The 18936-nt window shown below is 42.9% G+C and overlaps 2 protein-coding genes across 2 annotated transcripts in view; both read right to left on the bottom strand.

Moving 5' to 3' along the window:
- Positions 1–18936, bottom strand: part of IL6R (interleukin 6 receptor) — a 271403-nt gene that overhangs the window by 126322 nt on the left and 126145 nt on the right. The gene's annotated exons all lie outside the window — the stretch shown is intronic.
- TDRD10 (tudor domain containing 10) overlaps positions 1–18936 on the bottom strand; it is a 49056-nt gene that overhangs the window by 9436 nt on the left and 20684 nt on the right. The window contains exon 6 of the mRNA XM_060201459.1: positions 18358–18511. Within this exon, the coding sequence (XP_060057442.1) occupies positions 18358–18511 (154 nt within the window). The remainder of the gene's footprint in view (positions 1–18357; positions 18512–18936) is intronic.

Here is an 18936-nt window from a genome sequence, read left to right as displayed (position 1 = left end):
CCTGAGTTTTCTCCTTGATATTCAATATGCCATAGTGATACTCTGTCTCTCTCTCTCTCATTAATAAATATATTTAACTATTTTTTAAACAAAAGAAGAGGGTGAATGAATATTCTGAGGCAAAATATCCAATTCTGAAAGCCCGGGCTTTTTCTGTTATTCCATGAATGGCATCAACCCTGATGGCTGGGCATGTGAGCACAGCAGTCTCAGAACGTTATATGAAGGTGGTCCTTCATGAAGGGGAGCAGTCTGAGAGGCAAGGGTTCAAAGTGTGGGTTCTGCGGCATTTATGACTGGGCTGGAAACCTGGCTCCAGACGCAGTTGCTCCCGAGGGCTGTTACAGGTTTGTCTGCTCCGCAGGAGAGCACCAGTGCCCCTTGCCAGGACTGAGTGGTCATGGGCAGAGCCAGCCAGGTCAGACTTTTGTGTGCATGCACAAAGCCAAGTGACAGCACCAGAGGCTGTCCTGTAGCCAAGCAGGGCAGTGCCTTTTTGCTGAGCATCTTCTCCACACCAGCCACAAGAAATAAATGAGCAGTAGCAGTGGGTTCAGGTGACAAATTATCAACATTCATGCAGAAATACCAAAAACCACCTGGACCTCACTGTCCTCCTTTAGGAGAGAAATAGAGCACGCTCAATTTGAGAGCTGGAGAAATGCAGCTTCAGAGCAAAATCCACTCTATCATCATCTGACTGCCAGGGTAACCCCAAAACAAGCCTGTGGTCTCAGGGAGTGTCTGTCACACACAAGGGGAATGGGGGCCCATGATCATGATAGCATCACCCTGACTGCAAGGGCAGCTTGTTTTCAGTCAAGTTCATTGTTGCTGTGAGACAGTCCCTGGCTGCTGACAGGAATATTTCAGGGGCCTCTCAGCCAGAATAATGCTAATCAGTAGGAGGGGAGAAAGGGGGCCTCCCACACCACCCCCTCCACACAAGCTACCACACAAGACAGAGAGGGACAGTATATAATTATTAAAAATTCTGAGGCAAATAAGATTTAATACCTCATTTAAAGAGAAAAGCAAAGGTTAACTTTTTAAAAGATATTTATTTATTTACTTATTCCCTTTTTGTTGCCCTTGTTTTATTGTTGTAGTTATTGTTGTCGTCGTTGTTGGATAGGACAGAGAGGAATGGAGAGAGGAGGGGAAGACAGAGAGGGGGAGAGAAAGACAGACACCTGCAGACCTGCTTCACCACTTGTGAAGCGACTCCCCTACAGGTGGGGAACCAGGGGCTCAAACTGGAATCCTTACGCCGGTCCTTGCGCTTTGCTCTAAGGTGTGCTTAACCCGCTGTACTACCGCCCGACTCCCAAGGGTTAACTTCTTAAAGACAATGCAATTGGCAGTAATCTTCTCACTTCTATCAGCATAAACAAGACTTTCTACTGCTGTAATCAAAGTGGCCTTGGTTGGTGGCCTTAGAATCTGCTACTTCTGCCCAAGAGTCTGCTGATAACCCAAACAAGATGAACTCTCTGTGTACACAAAAGAAAAAATAACCTGTTGAGTTTGTTGCTATGAGTTACTATGAGAAAGTTGGCAATTGTATAAAAGGGCAAGTGCCATTGTGCTCAGGGGCCCAAACTTGTGGACACTCTTCTGGTTGAGTTTGCTGGCATAATAAATAGTGCTCCCTGCATTAAAGCCTCAGTGTGTCCTGTCTCTCTGGCATTAAAAATATATATAATGGCGGTAGCGCAGCGGGTTAAGTGCACGTGGCACAAAGCGCAAGAACCACCGTAAGGAACCCAGTTTGAGCCCCTGGCTCCCCACCTGCAGGGGGGTCATTTCACAAGTGGTGAAGCAGGTCTGCAGGTGTCTGTCTTTCTCTCCCCCTCTCTGTCTTCCCCTCCTTTCTCCATTTCTCTCTGTCCTATCCAACAACGATGACAACAATAACAATAATAACTACAATAATAAAACAACAAAAGCAACAAAAGGGGATAAATAATTTAAATATATATATGTATATATAATGATCCTAAATGTGTATGCAGTAAATAACAGTCATAAAACCTACAACGCAAAAGTAATAGAATGGAAAGAAATACATAAATCGGGGGGCTAGGCAGTGGCACATCTCGTTAAGCGCACATATGACCATACGCAAGGATTAGTTTCCAGTTCCTGCTCCCAACTTGTAGGGGGGCACTTCACAGGTCTGCAGGTGTCTATCTTTCTCTCTCCCTCTTTCTCTCATCACCCCTCTCAATTTCTCTGTCCTGTCAAATAAAATAGAAAGAAAAAAGTGTGTGTGTTGGGAGGGGGGAGACAGCCACTAGGAGCAAGCCCCAGAGATAGTCCTGGTGGCAATAAAAAAAAACACATAAATCCACAGTTATAACCAGAAATTTAAAAATCCCTTTCTTGACAATTGATATACCAACTAAAAAAGAGATGAACAAGGATATGGAAAATTCAGCTACACTAACAACCAGTAGAATCTAATCAATATTATAGGTTGATTCATCCAAAACAGAACACACATGGTCAAGTGCCTGCAGAACATCTACCAAGATAGGCCTGAATCATGAAATAAGTTGTAATAAACGTAACATAATTCAAGTTATATGAAATGTGTTTATGACAATAGAATTATATATAACAATAGAATTAAATCAGAAATCAGTGGCAGAAAATATGTGAAAATCTCCAAATATTAAGAAGCTAAATAGCACATTTCTTTTTTTTTAATTTTTTTATATTTATTTATTTCCTTTTGTTGCCTTTGTTTCCTTTTATTGTTGTAGTTACTATTGTTGTTGGATATGATAGAGAGAAATGGAGAGAGTAGGGGAAGACAGAGAGGGGAAGAGAAAGAGAGACACCTGCAGACCTGAGGTTATGGTTAAAACAATGCCAAAGGGGAGTCGGGCTGTAGTACAGCGGGCTAAGCGCAGGTGGCGCAAAGCACAAAGACCAGCATAAGGATCCCGGTTCAAACCCCGGCTCCCCACCTGCAGGGGAGTCACTTCACAGGCGGTGAAGCAGGTCTGCAGGTGTCTATCTTTCTCTCCTCCTCTCTGTCTTCCCCTCCTTCTCTCCATTTCTCTCTGTCCTATCCAACAACAACAACAACAACAATAATAACTACAACAATAAAAAACAACAAGGGCAACAAAAGGGAAAAAATAAATAAAATAAAAATATATTAAAAAAAAACAATGCCAAAATATATATATTTTTGCCTCCAGGGTTATTGCTGGGGCTTGGTGCCTACTGCTCCTGTAGGCCGTTTTTTCCCATTTTGCTGCCTTTGTTCTTGTCATTATTGTTGTCACTGATGTTGCTGTTGTTGTTGAATAGGACAGAGGGAAATCGAGAGAGGAGGGAAGACAGAGGGGACACCTGCAGACCTGCTTCACTGCTTGTGAAGTGACCCCCAGCAGGTGGGGAGCCAGGGGCTTGAACCAGGGTCCTTACGCTTGTCCTTGTGCTTCACGCCATGTGCTCTTAACCCACTGCACTATCACCCAATCCCACAAAAGAAATTTTAGAAGTGTTAAAAGACTGTATCCGGATGGGTGGAGAGATAGCATAGTGGTTATCCAAAAGACTTTCATGCCTGAGACCCTGAGACCCCATGTTCAATCTCTGTACCATCAAAAGCCAGAGGGCAACAAAATGGGGAGAATAGGCTTCAGGAGCAGTGGATTCACCCCAGCAAGAACCCTGGAGGCAAAAAAAAAAAAAAGCCAGAGATAACAACTAAACAAAATAAATAAATAAATACTTAAAAATGAATAAAAGACTGTATCAGGAAATAAGATTGCCTGAGTTTTGACCTTAAGGAGAAAAAAGCAAACTGAGTCCAAAGGAAACAGAACAAAGAATGTAAGAGCAGAGGGGCTGAGCAGTAGTGCAGTGGGTTAAACACTCATGACACGAAGCACAAGGACTGGCATAAGAATGTAAAAGTAGAAATCAATGAAACTGAACCCAGAACAACAGAAAATTAACAAAACAAAGCTGGCTCTTTGAAGGGATCAACAAAATTAAACACCCAGTAAGACTGAAAAAGACAGATTCCAATACAAGGAATGAGAATGAGACATCACTACAGACCCCAGACATAAAAAATGTAAGGGGATACTAAAAACTATACACAAGTAAAACCATAAATGCCAAACATTAAACTCACAACTGAGATAAAATGTCACTTCCTCAAAAAAATATAAACTGTCACAACTAATCAAATATGAAAGATATCATTTAAATAGTTCCATAATTAGTAAAGAAATTAAATTTACACTGGAAAATTCTACCAGTTTTGTTTGTTTGTTTGTTTGTTGTAACAAGTACACTTAACCAGGTGCACCACCACCCGGCCCTATCCAAACAGGTTTTTTTTAAGGTTATTAGTCTGTCACTTTTTTTTTCTTTTTTTCCCATGTGGTGCTAGGGAATAAGTCAGTCTTGTGCATGCATGGGATACCACTAAATGAGCTCTCAGGCTTTTTTTGTTTTCAGGTTTATTTGTTATTTTCTGAGTTGTTATTTAGAGAGAAAAAAGACACCATAGTAGTTGCCCAACATTCATAGTATTCTTGTGTGATGCTAGAACTCAAACCCAGGAACTCATGCATGGTAAGCTTCATGATCAACTGAGTGGAACAATCTTCCAGTCTCCCTCTATCAATCATTAAAAAAAAAAACAAAAAAAAAAACAGTGGTTCTTTATTACATTAGCCTATCTGCTTTGAGATGAAGGTCTTACTGGTTTCATGAAATGAACCATGGAGTGTCCCTCTTATTTTAGTATCAAGTTGATACAGCTCCATGGCAGAGTACAGGGTTTGCATGGTTTGAAACACTAGGCTTATCTCCAAGACCACATATGCCAGAACCTAGTGGTACTCTGTGCTCTCATATAAAAATAAATTTCCTGTTAAAAGCAAAAAGACAAAATTTTGGGGTTGGGCAGTGGCACATCCAGTTGAGTGCACACATTACCATGTACAAGGATCCAGATTTAAGTCCTGTTCCCCCACCTGCAGAGGGGACACTTCATGACACTTCTCAAATCTCTGTCCTATCAAATAAAATAGAAAGAAGAAAAAAAGGAAAAAATGGCCACTGGGAGTGGTGAATTCATAGTGGCAGCACTGCGCCCCAGTGATAAAGCCTCGGGTGACAATAGATAAATAAATGACCAGATTAAATGATATACTTGAAATATAGTGGCTCTGGGGATCTAGTGCAAGAACACAGGACTTACACACCTAGGGACCTAGGATTGATCCCTGGTACCACACTTGCCAGAGCTCTCACTTTCACAGAAGTAAAATCAATCTTTTAAAGAACTATCTATTTAGGGGAGAAAGACCCAGAGCATTATTTTCTTATTTCTTCTTTTTTAATATTTTATTTATTCTCTTTTGTTGCCCTTGTTGTTTTATTGTTGTAGTTATTATTGTTGTTGTTGTCATTGTTGGATAGGACAGAGAGAAATGGAGAGAGGAGGGGAAGACAGAGAGGAGGAGAGAAAGATAGACACCTGCAGACCTGCTTCACCGCCTGTGAAGCGACTCCCCTGCAGGTGGGGAGCCGGGGTTCGAACCGGGATCTTTATGCCGGTCCTTGTGCTTTGCGCCACCTGCGCTTAACCCGCTGCGCTACAGCCCGGCTCCCCCAGAGCATTATTTTGGCATATGTGATGCCAGGGTTCAAACCACCTCCCAGGACCACATACAAAGATCTTTAAAAAAAAAAAGTGGGGGGCAGCAGTGCACTGGGTTAAGCACACATAGTACGAAGTATAAGGATCTGCGTGAAGATTCTGGTTCAAGTCCCTGCCTCCCCACTTGCAGGGGTGTTGCTTCACAAGTGGTGAAGCAGGTCAGCAGGTGACTCTGTCATTTTCCCTCTCTCTATCCCCTTCCCACCTCAATTTCTCTCTGTCCTATCCAAAAAAAATTGAAAAAATGGCTGTCAGGAGCAGTGGATTCATAGTGTAGGCAACAAGCCCCAGCAATAACTCTGGAGGCCAAAAAACAAAAAACTGAGGCTGGAGAGACAGCTCACCAGGTAGGGCACATGCTTCGCTAGACACATGGCCCAAGCACCATATGGGAGGTGCTGTGTGTATAGTACCAGAGGAAGCTTCAAAGCTGTGATGCCTCTTTGTTTTATTCCAGGAATAGAAGTTCAGAAGAGTGAATTCATATATTGAGGCCCTGACTCAAAAAAAGAAAGGCAGGTGTCCATTTCATCTGAATTTTAAATGTATTACTCTGTTGTTTTATTTTAATCTGCTGGATCTATAACTGTGATCCTTTTCATTACTAAGATAAACTTAGGACTTTTCCTTTTGTTTGTCTGGTGTTTTTTTTTTATTGCCTCTGGGGCTTTGCTGACCTAAGCTCCCTTCGCACCCCCAGACAGCAAAGGAGAAAGAGGGAGAGGGAAGAGGGGGAAAGTGAGTGAGAGAGTGAGAGAGAGAGAGAGAAGCAGCACAGGGGATGGGGGACAGGCAGTGGCATACCCAGTTAAGCACACATATTAATGAGCTCAAGAACCCAGGTTCAGGTCTCCAATCCCTACCTGCAGGGAAGATACTTCACCAGTGGTGAAGCAGGTCTGCAGGTGTTTTTCTCTCTATCTCCTGCCTCCCCTCTCAACTTTCTCTGCCCTAATAAAAATTAGAATGGAAAAAATGGCCACCCAGAGGGGTGGATTTGTAGTGCTGGCACCAAGGCCCAGCAGTAATTCTGTAGGTGGGGGTGGGGAGAAACAGCATGGAAGTTTCCTACAATGCAGTGGGGCCCAGGTTCCGACCTGGATCATACTCATAACAAAACAGGCATAATCATCCAAGTAAGCTAACTTGCAGCCCTTTTGGATATTTAATTTTTTAATTTTAATTTATTTATTTATTTATTTATTATTTGATAGAGACAGAAAGAAACTGAGAGGGAGAAAGACAGAGAAACACCTGCAGCACTGCTTCACCACTTGTGAAGCTTTCCTCCTGCAGGTGGGGACTAGGGGTTTGTTTAAACCTGGGTCCTCGTGCACTGTAACCTGGGTACATGAGCACTTAACCAGATGCACCACTACCTGGCCCCTTGGCTACTTATTTTCAGTGTCAAATTATCAGGAATGTTCCTAGGATGCCTTAGCTGCCCCTCCTGCCCCAGTAGGGTGAGCTCCACAACACTCTCTAGTATCTACATTCAACATGATGGAATTTGTTTTCCCAGCTCTAAACAACTCTCCACTAGACAAAATATATGAGCCAACTATCTCTACACAAGTTAGTGAAGCCGAGAGCAGAAGGCAGTGTTCCTGGGGAAAGGAAAGGAAAGGTGGATGACACAGTCACTCTGACCTCTGTCCAAGGGCCATCTTCCCAAGCTACAGAAAAGGGAAGCAGAGAGCAGACACATGTGCAGGTGCTGAGGTACCTGTCCCACATGTCTAGGACAGGGAACAGAGGAGTAGGGGCTCCCCTCTCAGCTGCCTACAAGAATGAAAAGCTCACGGTGGCTGGAGGAAGGAGGGGGAGGAGATGAAGGGTACAGAGCTGGGAGAGGGGGTGCTTCCGGGTTGGAAGACAGAATGGACAGTCTCTGGGAGATACCCTGAGACTATCACCTTACTTAAGAAGTTCAGCTTTGGGAAAAATGATCTCACCCGTAACTATAGCTCAGACCAAAGCCTACCCATCTTCACCAAGAAAACCAACTTGACTAAAATCTCCAGTGGCTGGTAATTTCATTTTTCTTAGGAAAAAATAGCCAACACTATTTAGAGAATGTCACATCAAGTCTCTACAACACAACACCCACAGGATCCGACATACAATGCAAAATTACCAGAGTTGCAAAGAAGCCTGAAACTTGGGGGGGCGGGGCTGGGCAGTGACGTGCCTAGTTGAGTGCACAATTACCACGCCTAAGGACCTGGGTTTGTGCTACCAGTCCCCACCTGCAGGGGGGACATTTCACAAGCAGTGAAGCGAATCTGCAGGTGTCTCTGCCTCTCTCCCTCTCTATCCACTATTACCCTTTAAATTTCTCTCTGTCCTATTAAAAAAAAAAAAAGGAGCGTGGCCACCAGGAACAGCAAATTCACAGTACAGGCTGAAGGCTGCAGGCCGCAAGCCACAAGCTGCAGGCCCCAGGCCCCAGTGACAACTCTGGTGGCAATGAAACAAACACAACTTTTGAAAGAGATGCTGTGGCCCCCTCACCCCGTCCCCCCCCCACCCTTGGAGCTGCTGTCTATGAAATGTTGGACTCAAGCCTGAGGGCCCAAGTTTGATCTCAGGAATCACATGTACAGAGAGAGGCTCTGGTTCTCTCATTAACAAATACATTTTTTTCCAGTTTCAAACTGTAATACACTGTTCTCTCTCCATTCTTTCTTTAAAATTCATTTATTTTAGCTTAGCACAAAGCACTTACCAACAGGTAGCATTTAGTGAGCTGGGAGGTATAAAAGGTGTCGGTCTCTCAAGTATGAGGTCCTGAGTTCAATCCCTGGCATCACATGTGCTACAGTGAAGGTCTGGTTCTCTTTTCTCTTCTCTTTATCATTAATAAGTAAGTAAAAAAGAGAGAAAGACCAATAGCACTGGAACTATAAATGTAGATAATAAAAGTAGCAGAAAATGATTTTTTAAATTATTTTTACTTTATTTGTTGATTATTGGATAGAGACAGGGAGAAATTGAGAGGGGAGGGAGAGAGAGAGAGAAAGAGAGACAGACACCTGCAGCCCTGCTTCACGATTTGTGCAGCTTCCCCCCTGCAGGCAGGGACTGGGTCCTTATGCACAGTAATTTGAGTGCTTAACCAGGTATGCTACCACCTGGCCCACAGAAAATGATTGTTGTTTTCTGTTCTGCAATTAAAGGCAATCTCTGGCTTTTGTAATTATGTTGCTTTGCTTACTTCCTATTCCTCTATTCTATTTTTCACAAACATGGATGTGGCTTTTGCCTATAAAAGCTTGTGCTACAGTGAAGTCAGGGGCTGCACACTGAACAGCAGTTTGCTGGGGGGTGCAGCTGCGGGCTGGCTAGTAAAGACTCTCAATTTGGCTAAACTGGGGCTTGAGTAGTCTCTGATGCGTTCCCCATAACAACTTTCATACCTGAGGCTCTGAGTTCCCAGGTTCAATACCAAGCACCACCATAAGCCAGAGCTGAGTAGTGCTTTGGAGATAAAATAAAAACAAAATACAGAACCTAGGAGAGAAGACAAAATGGGCAAAAAGAGGGGAGAGTTCAACAGAGAAGTGAGACAGGCACCAAGTAGAAACTGAAAACCTCACTATTTAGACGAGCAGCAGATCGCTTTCTCTCCTCTCCTCTCCTCTCTTCTCCTCTCCTCTCCCGGATCAACTAGGAATACCAAAGGAGACCACCCGGACCGAAACAAGACAGGACTAGAATGACCACAGGAACCCAGTAAATCACCCATGAGTACAAACACGCGTGGCTGGTGACAGAGAGGAGAGAGGGGCCTAAGGAGAGATTAAGTGACTGCTAACAGTTCAACAGTTTATCAGTGGAGACACCACCTCCAGTCTGCTCCACAACAAGGGGACAGCTGAAGGGAGGAAAGGACTCCACAGAGACTCACCAAGTGCAACTCTGAGTCTCCATTGCTACTACCCTCAGAATCTGGAGCAGCAACAGGGAGGGACACCAGGGGACAGAGATCTAACCGGGAAACTCAGGAGAAGACCTATACCTCGGTGGCATAGCTGAGGGGCTGTGAAAGTCTCTTTGCATAACCACTGGATTATCTCTGTCACACCCTGCTTTATCTCTTGGTCAGGAGTCAGTGATAAAGCTAAGAAGCCTATTGACAGTTTAAAAGCCCTCAGGCTCCCATAGCCTACAGGGAAGAAAAAAAAAAGAGGCTTTTACACCACTGAGCTCCAACTCAGGGATTGAAAAAACTGTTAACTTCCACCACGGTAAACCCTTTAATTAAATTACTTAGACACAAGTCAATCCAGGCAATAGTGATCAATAATTTGAAAAGTACTGATAAAGGGAACTCATAACATAATATATAAAATGGTTAAAACAACAAGAAAAAATATTGGAGACTCGAACCAGGACAAGAGTCCAGCTAAACGTCCTCCAGAGGGTGAAGTACAAAACAACGAGTTCAACATCCAAACATTAGCTAAGGAAATAATAACAGGAGTGAGTAAAGAATTTGAAAAAATTGTAATCAGAAATGCAGGAACAACAAATGAGAATATGGAAGAAAATTCTAATTATCTCATGGTTATTAGAGAGCTGAAAGCTGAAATCGCTGAGCTAAGAATGCAACTAGCTGAACAAGCTAAAACAGTATCAGAGCAGGGCAACAAAATAGATGAACTCCAGAAAACAGTAGAGGGCAGAGAGAATAGAATCTATGAGGCTGAAGACAGAATTAGCAAGATTGAGGATGAATTAGAGACAACTAAAAAAGAAGTAAGAGATCTCAAAAAGAGATTAAGAGATGCTGAAAACAACAACAGAGTCCTATGGGATGACTTCAAAAGAAACAATATACGCATTATTGGCTTACCACAGGAAGAAAGAGAAGGAGAGGAAGAAAGCATTCTTCAGGCCATAATAGCTGAAAATTTCTCTAGTCTAGACAACATCAAAGACATAAAGATTCAAGAAGCCCAGAGGGTCCCAAACAGAATTAACCCAGACCTAAAGACACCAAGACATGTCATACTTAGAATGGAAAGGAATAAGGATAAAGAAAGGATCCTCAAGGCTGCAAGAGAAAAACAAAGAGTCACCTACAAAGGAAAACCCATAAGATTAGCAGCAGACTTCTCCATACAAACACTACAGGCCAGAAGAGAATGGCAAGATATCTATCGAGTGCTCAATGAGAAAGGCTTTCAGCCAGGAATACTATATCCTGCTAGACTGTCATTCAGACTAGATGGAAGCATCAAAACCTTCTCAGACAAGCAACAGTTGAAGGAAGCAACCATCACCAAGCCTGCCCTGAAAGAAGTTCTGAAAGGTCTCCTATAAACAACCAGACCACCACAAATAGGACATATATCAAAACACTCTAAAACTCAAGAATGGCGTTAAAATATCTTCAATCTTTGATATCAATAAATGTCAATGGCCTGAATTCACCTATTAAAAGACACAGAGTAGGAAGATGGATCAGAAAATACAACCCAACAATATGTTGTCTACAGGAAACTCACCTAACTCAACAAGACAAACACAGACTTAAAGTGAAAGGATGGAAAACTATCATACAAGCCAATGGCCCACAAAAAAGGGCAGGAACAGCTATTCTCATATCTGACATGATAGACTTTAAAATAGATAAGATTTAAAAAGATAGGAAGGGACACTACTTAATGCTCAGAGGATCAGTCAATCAAGAGGACTTAACAATTATTAATATCTATGCACCCAATGAGAAGCCATCTAAATACATCAAACTTCTACTGAAAGAGCTACAGCAATATATTAACAGTAACACAATCATAGTAGGGGACTTCAACACCCCACTATCTCAACTTGACAGATCATCCAGGAAGAAAATCAGTAAAGATATAAGGGAGCTAAATGAAGAGATAGATAAACTAGAACTATTGGACATTTTCAGAGTCATTCATCCCAAGAAACTGGAATACACATTTTATTCAAATCCACATGGATCATTCTCAAGGATAGACCATATGTTAGGCCACAAAGACAGCATCAGCCAATTCAAGAGCACTGAAATCATCCCAAGCATCTTCTCAGACCACAGTGGAATTAAACTAACACTTAACAATCAACAAAGGATTAGTAACAGTGCCAAAATGTGGAAGCTCAACAGTACACTTCTTAACAACTTCTGGGTCAAAGAGGAAATCAAGGAAGAAATCAAAATGTTTCGAGAGTTCAATGAAAATGAAGACACAAGCTATCAAAATATTTGGGACACAGCTAAAGCAGTCCTAAGAGGGAAGTTCATAGCTATACAAGCACACATTAGGAAACAAGAAAAGGCACAAATAAACAGCCTGATTGCACATCTTAAAGACCTAGAAGAAGAACAACAAAGGAATCCTAAAGCAACCAGAAGGACAGAAATCACTAAAGTTAGGGCAGAAATAAATAACATTGAGAATAGGAAAACCATACAAAAGATCAATGAAAGTAAATGTTGGTTCTTCGAAAGAGTAAAGAAAATTGACAAACCTTTAGCCAGACTCACAAAACAAAAAAGGGAGAAGACCCAAATAAATCGGATAGTAAATGAAAGAGGAGATATCACAACAGACGTTACAGAAATTCAACATATCATGCGAGGCTTCTATGAACAACTATATGCCACCAAGCTAGAGAACCTGGAAGAAATGAATGATTTCCTAGATACCTACCAACTTCCAAAACTAAGTAAAGAGGAAGTAGATAACATGAACAGGCCCATCACAGCTAATGAAATTGAAACAGTTATCAAAAATCTTCCCAAAAATAAAAGTCCTGGACCAGATGGTTTTACAAATGAATTCTACAAAACCTTCAAAGAAGAACTAATTCCTCTACTTTTAAAAGTCTTCCAGAAGATTGAAGACACTGGAATACTCCCTGCCAGCTTCTATAAAGCCAACATCACCCTGATACCAAAAGCAGACATGGACACAACCAAAAAAGAAAACTACAGACCAATATCTCTGATGAACATAGATGTGAAAATATTGAACAAAATTCTAGTCAACCGGATACAGCAGTATATCAAAAAGATTGTTCATCATGACCAAGTGGGGTTTATCCCAGGCATGCAAGGTTGGTTTAATATACGTAAGTCAATCAATGTGATCCACCACATCAACAAAAGCAAGACCAAAAACCACATGGTCATATCAATAGATGCAGAGAAAGCCTTTGACAAAATACAACATCCCTTTATGATCAAAACACTACAAAAAGTGGGAATAGATGGAAAATTCCTGAAGATAGTGGAGTCTATATATAGCAAACCTACAGCCAACATCATACTCAGTGGTGAAAAACTGGAAGCATTTCCACTCAGATCAGGTACTAGACAGGGCTGCCCACTATCACCATTATTATTCAACATAGTGTTGGAAGTTCTTGCCATAGCAATCAGGCAGGAGCAAGGAATTCAAGGCATACAGATTGGAAGAGAAGAAGTCAAACTCTCCCTATTTGTAGATAACATGATAGTATACATAGAAAAACCTAAGGAATCCAGCAAGAAGCTTTTGGAAATCATCAGGCAATACAGTAAGGTGTCAGGCTATAAAATTAACATTCAGAAGTCAGTGGCATTCCTCTATGCAAACACTAAGTTAGAATAAATTGAAATCCAGAAATCAGTTCCTTTTTCTATAGCAACAAAAACAATAAAATATCTAGGAGTAAACCTAACCAAAGAAGTGAAAGACTTGTATACTGAAAATTATGAGTCACTACTCAAAGAAATTGAAAAAGACACAAAGAAGTGGAAAGATATTCCATGTTCATGGGTTGGTAGAATTAACATCATCAAAATGAATATATTACCCAGAGCCATCTACAAATTTAATGCTATCCCCATCAAGATCCCAAGCACATTCTTTAGGAGAATAGAAAAAATGCTACAAATGTTTATCTGGGACCAGAAAAGACCTAGAATTGCCAAAACAATCTTGAGAAAAAAGAACAGAACCGGAGGCATCACACTCCCAGATTTCAAACTGTATTATAGGGCCATTGTCATCAAAACTGCTTGGTACTGGAACATGAACAGACACACTGACCAGTGGAATAGAATTGAGAGCCCAGAAATGAGGCCCCATACCTATGGACATCTAATCTTTGACAAAGGGGCCCAGACTATTACATGGGGAAAGCAGAGTCTCTTCAACAAATGGTGTTGGAAACAATGGGTTGAAATATGCAGAAGAATGAAACTGAATCACTGTATTTCACCAAATACAAAAGTAAATTCAAAGTGGATCAAGGACTTTGATGTTAGACCAGAAACTATCAGATACTTAGAGGAAAATATTGGCAGAACTTTTTTCCGCATAAATTTTAAAGACATTTTCAATGAAACGAATCCAATTACAAGGAAGACTAAGGCAAGTATAAACCTATGGGACTACATCAAATTAAAAAGCTTCTTCACAGCAAAAGAAACCACTACCCAAACCAAAAGACCCCTCACAGAATGGGAGAAGATCTTTACATGCCATACATCAGACATGAGTTTAATAACCAACATATATAAAGAGCTTGCCAGACTCAACAACAAGACAACAAATAACCCCATCCAAAAATGGGGGGTGGACTTGGACAGAATATTCACCACAGAAGAGATCCAAAAGGCCAAGAAACACATGAAAAAAATGCTCCAAGTCTCTGATTATCAGAGAAATGCAAATAAAGACAACAATGAGATATCACTTCACTCCTGTGAGAATGTCATACATCAGAAAAGGTAACAGCAGCAAATGCTGGAAAGGGTGTGGGGTCAAAGGAACCCTCCTGCACTGCTGGTGGGAATGTAAATTGGTCCAACCTCTGTGGAGAACAGTCTGGAGAACTCTCAGAAGGCTAGAAATGGACCTACCCTATGACCCTGCAATTCCTCTCCTGGGGATATATCCTAAGGAACCCAACACATCCATCCAAAAAGATCTGTGTACACATATGTTCTTGGCAGCACAATTTGTAATAGCCAAAACCTGGAAGCAACCCAGGTGTCCAACAACAGATGAGTGGCTGAGCAAGTTGTGGTATATATACACAATGGAATACTACTCAGCTGTAAAAAATGGTGACTTCTCCGTTTTCAGCCAATCTTGGATGGACCTTGAAAAAATCATGTTGAGTGAAATAAGTCAGAAACAGAAGGATGAATATGGGATGATCTCACTCTCAGCCCGAAGTTGAAAAACAAGATTAGAAAAGAAAACACAAGTCGAACCTGAAATGAAATTGGAGTATTACACCAAAGTAAAAGACTCTGGGGTGGGTGGGTGGGTGGGGAGAATACAGGTCCATGAAAGATGATAAATGACATAGTGGGGCTGTATTGTTAAATGGGAATCTGGGGAATGTTATGCATGTACAAACTATTGTATTTACTGTTGAATGTAAAACATTAATTCCCCAATAAAGAAATAAATTATTAAAAAAAAAAACAGTGCGGGTCTCAAAACAATGATTATGTAAATAGACCACAGCGTCAAGCAATGCAACAGAAGGGGTCTTAGAAGCAGAATTTAGAAGCAGACCAACAACCAGGACCAGGAGAGCAATGCAGACTAAACGTGGGTGAATATTACAGGAGTGGGGGGGGGAGGAGAATGAAGTGGACTAGGAGGACAGTCATAGGATCTCCAGGTTCTTTGGTGATGGTAGGATGGTACCAGTGCAGGAAAGAGTGGGGACACTGAAGCCTGCTGGGAAGAAAGAGGGGGACCTCCCTCAGTGCGGGGTGGTGGTAGCTATGGTGAATGAGGACTAGGAATGTGGGTCCTCAAGCTGAATTGTCAGGATTTTATGTGGAACAGTGTAGAACAGTGCTGAAGAGGTAGCATAGTGGTTCTGCAAAAGACTTTCTTTTAAAATCTTTTTATATTTATTTTCCCTTTTAAAAAAAATAAATAAAATAAAATAAGAGGACTGCAGAGAAAGGGCAGGGGCGCTGTGGGCTGCAGAAGCGGGTATTACAGAGCTGTCCTCTTACTAGCAATGACAAAGACCAGATGTAGCCAGGTGGTTGAGGAACTGTGATCTGGTAGACACAGTGGATCACTGAAGACTTGAGGATGTAAGACACACATGGTCAGATGCAGAAGTCTCATCTGCATGGTCACCACATGTGTTCAAGGAGAGATGAGTGGACCCAAAGCTGAAAATGTCTGTGGAAAAGAGGGCATGACAGAGAGAATGATAAGTGACTGTCACCCATGTGGCTGGTAGGCCATGTCATCTGACAAGCCAGGGTGCAGAGCACAAAGAAAATAGCTTGACTGAGAGAGTACAGGACTTGGATGCTTTGGACTCCCAATTCAATGATGAGAGCTGAGTGTATTGGAGGGGTCCTCTTCTCTCTCTATCTCTCCCCCCTCCCTCTCTTCTCTCCTTACTCTGAAAAATTGTTTCATTTTTTAAATTATTTATTATTTGATAGGAAAGAGGAAAATTGAGAAGGAAGGAGGATAAAGAGACTGAGAAAAAGACACCTGCAGCCCAGCTTGATCACTACTTAACTTTCTCCCTGGAGGTGGTGACTGGAAGCTTGAACCCAGGTCCTTGCACATGGTAACATACGCACTTAACCAGGCATGCCACCACTGGACTCTGACAGATTATTCATCTGTTGTGGTAGGGAACCTGAATATCTCTCTGGAACATGTTATGCTGGGTGAGTCCAGTGTTTTATCCACTATGCCACCTCCTGACAACTAAGTAAGTGTTTGGGGGTGGGTGGGGAACAACATAGGGGTCATACAAAAGACTTTCATATAAGCCTGAGGTTTCTAGGTTCCAGATTCAATTCTCTGCACCATCATTAGCCAGAACTGAGATGTGTGCTAGTAAAATAAATAACTAGGGCTCCAGACAGTGGCACACCCAGTTAAGTGAACATAGAACTTTGTACAAGGAACATGGTTTGAGCCTCCAGCTTATGACCTGCAGGGGAACATTTCACAAGTGGCAAAGCAGGTCTACAGGTGTCTATCTATCTCCCTCCTTTCCTCTCTTAATTTCTCTGTCCTAGCCAATAAAATTAAAAAAAAAAAAAAAAAAGGCCACCAGGAGCAGTGTATTTGTAGTGCTGGCACCAAGCCCCAGCGATAATCCTGGAAGCAAAATAAATAAGTAGATAAATAAAAAATAAAAAGAGCTAGGGTTTAGAGAAAGAAGGGAGAAAGAAGAAAAATAGTCTGGAACTGTCAAGGCTTTTAATGGTCTTCTGGTCACCCCACCCCAACCAGCTGGCCCTGCTCTGACCTTTTAAAGAACCTACCATTATTCCATCCCCCTTCTCTGCTCACAGAGCCTCTCAATGAACAACAGCATGTCTAGCTCACCAGTTGTCTCTTACAGCCTCCTCTGCACCTAAGGCCATGTGTCATAGCTTCATCCCATAAAGCACAAGCAGAGGGCTGGCAGACTAGCTCACCTGGGAGGGTGCTTGCATTATCATACAAGTGACACAGGTTCAAGCCCAGCCCCCACTGCACTGGAGGAAGCTTTGGTGCTGTGGCCTCTTTCACCCTTTCCCTCTGTCTCTTGTCTCTTTTAAAAAGTCAGCCTGGAGCAGTGAAGCCCTGGTGATAACAAGAAAAAAGTACAGGTAGGAAATTCTAATGAGGGCTCCTGAGAGCAAGAGCTCATAATGCAGGGGTCTGTCCTCTGCTCTCCTTCTTGTCTGGAACCCTTGGAGACATTACAGACAGCCCAGGCCAGCCCTGGGCTCCCTACTTTCACAATTCTTCTGTAGGGGAAGAAGAAGAAAAAAAGGGTTGACTTCTGTTGGCCAAAGTGGTTCCAATTTCCTCATCTATGTAGCCAAGTCTGGCCCTGGTGATCAGGCTCTCAGCTCAGTGCTCCCTGCTGAGAATGGCCCAATTGTCCTAGAGAGATGCCCAGGTCTCAGTGACAGGTCTTCCCTCCGTCCACAAAGCAGCTCCTCTCTGCACCACTCCACCATCATCCCCATCCCTGCCCTTCAGACTCCAAAAGGACTGGACTGTGCTCTCAAGTCCATCGCCTGTCACTAACAGCCAGAACTAGGCTGTGCTGATAACAAACAACTCCACTTACAATAAGTACCCCAGGATGGAAAGCTTTGAATGAAAAACCTGGGAGGAGGCACAGTGGATAAGGCATTGGACTCTCAAGCCTGAGGTCCTGAGTTCAATCCCAGGCCTTGAATGTACCACAGTGATGCTCTGGTTCTCTCATGTTAATAAATTAAATCTTAAAAAAGTCTATGGGCCGGGTGGTAGCGCAGCAGGTTAGGTGCACGTGGCATGAAGCACAAGGACCAGCAGAAGGATCTCAGTTCAAGCTCCTGGCCCCCACCTGCAGTGGGGTTACTTCACAAGCAGGGAAGCAGGTCTACAAGTGTCTATCTTTCTCTCCCCGTCTTCCCCTTCTCTCTCGAATTCTCTTTGTCCTATCCGACAACAATAATAATAGCAACAACAACAAGGGCAACAAAAATGGGAAAAATGGCCTCCAGGAGCAGTGGATTCGAAGTGCAGGCACCAAGCCCCTGCAATAACCCTGGAGGCAAAAAAAAAAAAAACCTCAAATGAGTCATCATGCCCATCCTCTCAGCTGAGCTCCACAGAGAGAAAGCAGAGCAGCCCATGCTGGATGCCTACCGCTAGCTCCTGGGGCTTCAGGGCACCCTCCGGGATCCTCCTAGAGAAGCTCTTGGTGTTCACATATAGCTTCCGTTTGTGGAAGAGCTTTCCATTCAGCTGCTGGATGGCGAGTGCCACGTTCTGCATGGAGCCCAGGTCCACAAAGGCAAAGCTGCAGGGGAGGGAGAGAGGGAGTGCAACTCAGAGTCCCTGGGAAAAGCAGAGCAGGGAGCTGGGGGATTACTCTGTGCTGCCTGAACATCAGTGTGATGGCCAGAAGGAATGTTTCCAGAATTCAACCCAAGCCACATTGGGCTCTGAGCATGAGCTGGGCATCAGGAGAGACTGCCCCGGGCACGTGGACAAGTGCTGAGTCTTGCCATGTAACTTGTCCCATCCCCAAATTCAAAGCCTGAACACAGAGAGGATGGACAATCTGGCTACAATCTGCAGGGGCAACCCAGAACAAGGACACAAGCCAAGCCACTCCAGGTTTCTATGCAGCCACACCCAAGCTCACTTAGCAGACCGGGGCCACCCAGACAGAGCCTGGTGTGTGTCTGTGGACATGGGTGAGGTGAGGGGGCTGCAGTCACC

This window comes from Erinaceus europaeus, chromosome 11 (genome assembly GCF_950295315.1).
Source record: "Erinaceus europaeus chromosome 11, mEriEur2.1, whole genome shotgun sequence".
NCBI lineage: Eukaryota > Metazoa > Chordata > Mammalia > Eulipotyphla > Erinaceidae > Erinaceus > Erinaceus europaeus.
This window is presented reverse-complemented; position numbering and strand designations above follow the sequence as displayed.